Source organism: Streptopelia decaocto (assembly GCF_964273445.1).
Source record: "Streptopelia decaocto genome assembly, chromosome: 11".
In the NCBI taxonomy this organism is placed as follows: domain Eukaryota; kingdom Metazoa; phylum Chordata; class Aves; order Columbiformes; family Columbidae; genus Streptopelia; species Streptopelia decaocto.
Window position 1 is genome coordinate 10,275,754 of NC_138666.1, and position 6,000 is coordinate 10,281,753.

The following is a 6,000-nucleotide window of genomic DNA, read 5'->3' on the forward strand; positions in this document are numbered from 1 at the left end:
GTGATACAGAAAATCAAGCACTGTAAGACCAAGCTGGAAGTTCCATGCATGAACATAGATTTCTTGCAGTTCTAAAAAAATTAAGGTAATTATTGTACTTACACATGTAAGTTATGAATGATCCAGTAACAGGCTGCACATATTATTAGTGCAGTGCGGGCTCTTGCTAAGGACAATATGAAGATATACTTACTCCAGAATCCCTTTGATCCAACTCTCAACTTCTAACTGATACTATAATTCACTCTCTTCCTGAACCTGTTCCCAGTTCTCACTGCCCCATTTATCTAAGACTGCAGGCTGTACATGAAAAAAGCAACAGATAGTTTCCATCCAAATTCCTCCATTAGCAACTGTATTTAACAGTACGTGATAACACAGAAATGAAATAATTTTTTTCCTCTGCTTCAGACCTGTTTGGGAAAGAGCCACCTTCTTCTCCAGGAAATCCTTTCATGCCTTCCAAAAGCGCATTACTGCTAATACCATTTATTAGCATAAGAACATACTGATAGTTAGCACTAATTCTGAGTAAGGCCCGTTTTATAGAAGTTCAAGTAAGAAATAATCTATTCAAGGAACAGTCTCATATGGAAATCAGCTTAAATTGCAAATGGTCCTTTGATTACTAGGTTATCAGCTGCATCAAGAATAGGCCCTACATATTACCAGAATGTACTACCACTCAATTGCCCTGCCCTTCATTAAACCCTCAGTGCATATGTTAGCCATTTAGAACAGAAAAAATTTAAAAGTCTAGGTCAATTAGAATAAAGGAGCTGATCTAGTGGAGGGGTGGAGATTACTATAAAGCCAACATTTGTATACCTCAGTACAGAAAACCCAGCTTGACATCCCTGAACTAGAATAGTTGTAAAGATGTGGAAATGCTAAAAGATTATTTTCCATTATTTCAGTTTATTTTAAAAAGTGGAATGAAGTGGAGTACAAATCATTTATTGAAACACATTACATCATTCATCTCCAACTCATGAATCTTCTAGCTTTTTCCACATTAAAACAGAGACTGTATTATTTTAAATAATGCAAAATGAGATCCTCAGTCTGTTTAGTCAGATGCCTTCTGATTTATTTTCCCCTCAATATTTCAAAGAAACACTTTAAAGATGGTTAATTACTAAATATTTTATGATTTACATAAGTCAACATCTTATCTAGTATCACACACATAAGTCATTAAATTCCACACTTTTAATTAGATTAAAAACCTTCCAGAAACTAAACTCTACTATTTCAGAGCTTGAACGCTCTAGTGTTATAATCAGGCATGTAAAAAAAAAAAATTAGACTAATTAGGACAGAGGGATCCACACAGCTTCTACAGATGAGTGTGTCCAAAACTGCAAAGGAAAATGAAAGAAAATTCAGCTCACCGGTTGTTACTGGTTGTCCTTGTTATTTATTCTTCCACCTAACTTGTGCCAAATTCATTTGCAACCACACACTGGCTGATTTTCTGTTACTGGTATAGTAGACCTAAGTCTTCAAAAAGAAACGTGGCCTATGAGATTCTAAGATTATCTTGTTTGCTTTCCAAGAGAAAGATCAGTTATTACTGTGTAAATAAGTTATTATAATAATCAATTGCAAATATGATACACTTGTCAGAAAGCACAGATATGTAAAACAGGACAATCAAAGCAGATGCCTTCATGACTAATTTGACCAGAAGAAGGTGGATTTAACGAGAACTTGTGACCTGTAAAAATAACATTCAACTTCAAGTTGTGTCTTTTCATTTCTGTTTTGACTCAGACAGGACACTAGCTGAAAATGTATTTCAGAAGGCAAATCGCTCAGTGGAAAAAAATAAGAATACTACAGCTATTATTATGACATCTGACTGACAGTTTGAAAATATGCCATGTTCATTCTCAGCTCTTCCAGCTAAAGCATAAAACTGAGTAATATGTTAAGAATTGACCTATAGATGTAAATCATAGCTATATGATTTCTCACTCCATATATCCTAATCATCAATCCCATTTCTTCCTACAACGCCTTTGAAAGTATAACTTGTTCAGAAGCATAAACTTTGAATACTCAGGCATTTTGATAATTTGATTTGATGTGTTTACACACAGGCAGCTTTGCACTACCAGTTACCGTGACCAACCTCATGGTCTGAAGTTCAGACGTACATTTAATTACTTGGAACTACAGACCCTGTCAGTGTTATGCCTTCACCTCAATTAGCAGCACATGACCGCAGTTCTATACAATTTCCTTACTGATGACCTTGGCTGTTTCTTACCCTTATCTACCCAGGAAAAGAAGAACCACCATCTCTCTCAGCCTAGCTTGTTTTGTCTCCCAGTACTTTTCCTTCTCTCCGAGTCTGCTTTTGTTACTCCCAACTTCAGGTATCTACTGACAGCTAGGATTTGCATGAAGGTGTGTGCAACAGCTGACTCAAGACCTGGCATGTCATTTTCTGCTCTAACCTTGTTTGTTTTATATCCTTGAAGCCTTCAGGGCAGGAGTTGTGTATTTGCCTAAGCTGTGTGCCTTATTACACCACTTCTATGATAGAAACAAAACAATTGGCAGGTTTTTTTTTTCCTACAAGCACTTCACCTCATCTTAACTGAACTAAATTGAGCAGCTTTGACCAACTGGAAAAACAAAAGAAAACAAAACCAAAAAACACCTACAAAGAAATAGGCAGCAGAGACTAGAGAAAACTAGAAGCTATGTCAAGATTAGGAACACAGAGGAAAAAACACATATTAAAATACATTATTCTGTCACAAGACCATCACTTCTGTGGAAGCAGAAGACAAGCTTGGAAGAGAGCAACCAGAAAGGAACAGTATATATTTTCTAACATACAACAATCCTGTAATACTGCAGCAAAAAACACTGTTAGAATGACCTCTAATGCTCCCAAAGCCTTGCCACAGGACTGCTATGGCTAACACAGGCTTATGCCTTCACCCAGCTAACACGTGGATTTCCTCATTGTTCACCCTTGTGCAATACAAAGTCTTAAACTTTTTTTTGCTGATCGTTGCAGCTGTGAGGAATCTTTTTGCTGACAGAGCAAGATTTTTTCTTTTTACTGAGATGACACTGCTGTTGATATTGAAATCTTCAATAGGCAAGCAGGACAGAGAGACCTGACACTAGGAGTCCTTCATTGTCTCACCAAAAATACATATTCTGATAAAGCCTGTTGCACTTCAGCCATGTACCAATGCAACTGATGAAGGTTAATGTGCGGTTAGCACAGTGCTAACACCACATTACAGGCTGGCCCTCCTTTAAGAGAAGGGAAAGAGGAACCATCTGCCAAGATCCCTCCTCTCCCACTGAGCAGGACAGCAGCTGACCGTCATTTGTTCAACTGGGGCTGAACCTGCAAGCTGGTTAATGACCTATGCGAAATACCAAACTGCTAAAAGCTTACAATGTTTTGCTATATTCTTATACAATGCCTGTTCATTAGCAAGTATCTCTAGTGCCTCTATCTTTCAAAGTTGTCTTGCCTGCATAGACCAGATCTTGTTGTAACATCGCTTTACATAGATACTCCTATTTCTGAATGCAATGACTGGCCCTTTGGGTAAGAGTGAAGACTGCCCTACACAGGCAAACAGCATGAAAGTCTGCAGAGTTAAGCACCAACAGAGCAAAGGTTTCAAGTCCCAGAAATGCCTATTCCTTGCAATGTATATAAATAGGCAGTTAACAGTCTGAACACTTAAGTGGGAAAGGCTTAGAGTTTGTCTAGTATGTGTTTTTCTTGTTTCTGGTGAGAGAAGAACCACTTCCCTGCCATACATACAGTCAGCAGACAGGAAGCCCTCGTAACAAAAGCCATTCCCAATGTAAAGATCTAATCTGTTCAACCAAGTCTTTTGTGCTCACATAGGAAAACACACTATCTTTAGCCATATAAAAACAACATAAACTTTTAATTAAATAGAACTGGTTGTAACATTTTTTTTAAAAGGACAAGGTGTGTTTATCATGTAGAAAGGTATGAAAGAGAATTACTACATCAATTATTCACTTGATAGTCACTCAGTGCTGGTAGTAAGTCCTGACTACACACACCCGTGACATAGCTCCACAAGAGATGTTCAGTAAATACACATACTACCCATATGTTCTGACAAATCCTGAATAAGACTATGAACATTAAATGAGGGACAGACCTATAGTCAGCTTACAAACATATATTCAGTTACAATACTTCAGACACTTTTCAAAACTTAAAGTACCTATCCTAGACAAATCCACCTCAGTAACATTAACCTAGATTTTAAATCAAGTCACTTTAAAGTTAGGGAGCTGCGTTAGCTACAAGTGAAAAAATAACATGTCAATATGTCCTTCACACTTCTCATTTATTTTTATATTTCCAAGGGAAAAAAATAGAAGCTCACAATTAGGGACTTTGTAGTAGACTGTCTTGATTTATACTGAAATGAAGTTTAGGAGCGCTCAAGACAGATGTAATTAAAGAAACACCTGGTAAAATTTACACAATAACCCCCAGTAAAGGCAGAAGGGACAATGATAGAGTTCATTAAAATAATTTATGTTGGAAACCTCTCAAAACAGAGAAAAGTAATGTCAGAAACCACATGCTTACTTAGAAATCTACACCTCTGTGTACCCTTCAGCTGTAACTTACAGTCACACCTAATTAGATTGCATTTAATATGTATCACTTAAAAACCACATAAAACAATCAAAATCACTACCAAATGCCAGTAAACAAAGCCATGCTCGCCTGAGGGCATTAGTAAATCTACTTCAGTTCTTCCTTAAAGCCGGTTATTAACAGAGCAGGTATAATTACAGGTGCCTGTCACCAAAAAAACATCCTGGTATAAGCCGACCTGAGCACCCACCCTCAGACCCGCCTGCTGCCAAGCTAAACAGAACACGTGGCTGCAGAAAACCACCCTCCGGCGGGGATGTGCGCGACATGACGGGGCTGTCGCCGGCGACAACGTCCTGAGGACACCGGCCCTCGGGGTCCCGCCATGGGAGCGGGGATTGGGGCTTATTTCTCCCCTGGGTGGCCGCTCCTCTCTCCCCAAGCGGTGGTTGGCCCGTTCTCCTTATAAAATAAGCGATGTTCAGACATAATCCACGCCTCCCGAACAGCCTGGGGAGGGGAGCGGCGGGCACCTCAGGGCTGAGGCGGGGGGCAGCCGCTTCCCTCCCGGGGCTGTCAGGACTGAGGTACCCACAGGTGCTGAGGCACCCTTTAAAAAAATTAAATTTAAAAAATACACGACATTTGTCGCACTGCCACCCCGCACACCTGCAGCCCTCCCAGTGGGGGCAAGACCAGCAGCCCCGGATGCTGTAGAGGCGGCGGAGGCGCCGGAAACCTCCGCGCCCGGCACAGGCTGCGCTGCCCGCTGCCCACAGCCCCCCGCGCCCAGCCGGGCTGCCCGCCGCCCCGGCAGCCTCCCCGCCGTGGGAGGGAGATCGCGCCCTGCCGCGGTGCCAGCCCCGCGGGGATCCCGCAGGATCTCCCCGCCGGCTGTACCAGCGCGGCCGCCCGCGTTACCTCCGCTCCCGCCGGCCGCGCCGTTGCGTCTCGCGGGGATGCTCGCTCGTTGCCACACGACACGTGATGGCGGCCGCCCCGCCCCACGGCCCCGGGCCCGGCGCCGTCGCCTCCACTCCCCCTGACAGGAAACCGCTCGCCTCGTCTGCCTCAGGGGGACGCCGCAGGGCCCGGCTTGCCGCCCTGCCCCGCCGGGTTTACCTCAGCCCTGGGGGTGAGGAGGGTGGCGAGTCCTCTGACCCGCGCGGAATGGGCGATCGCTTCCCCCTCCTCTTACCGGGAACCATCCTTCTTCTTCCCCTTTTCCTCAGGCGCAAGATGGAGAAGAGGCTTTAGCGCTGAGGGCTCGGTGGAGGAGCCGTGGGCCCGCGGCCTGTCCCCGGGGCTGCCGCAGGCAGAGGTCAGTCCTGATGGGTCTGGGGGACACGGAGCTCCCGCGAAACCCG

General features: G+C 43.2%; 1 protein-coding gene across 3 annotated transcripts in view; it reads right to left on the reverse strand.

Annotated features, from left to right (window-relative positions):
* Positions 1-5,685, reverse strand: part of SLC7A6 (solute carrier family 7 member 6) — a 28,373-nt gene extending 22,688 nt beyond the window's left edge. Inside the window, exons 1-2 of one of the 3 annotated variants that reach the window (XM_082062881.1) lie at positions 5,555-5,685; positions 1,395-1,503 (exon numbers count right to left, since the gene is read on the reverse strand). Coding sequence is in view for 1 of the 3 variants with exons in the window: in XM_082062880.1 (XP_081919006.1) it covers positions 103-106 (4 nt within the window). In the remaining 2 variants the exon portion in view is untranslated. Of the gene's footprint in view, positions 1-102; positions 126-1,394; positions 1,504-5,554 lie in introns of those variants that run through there. The other 2 variants (XM_082062882.1, XM_082062880.1) reach the window with 2 other exon arrangements.
* Between the last annotated feature and the right edge of the window lie 315 nt (positions 5,686-6,000).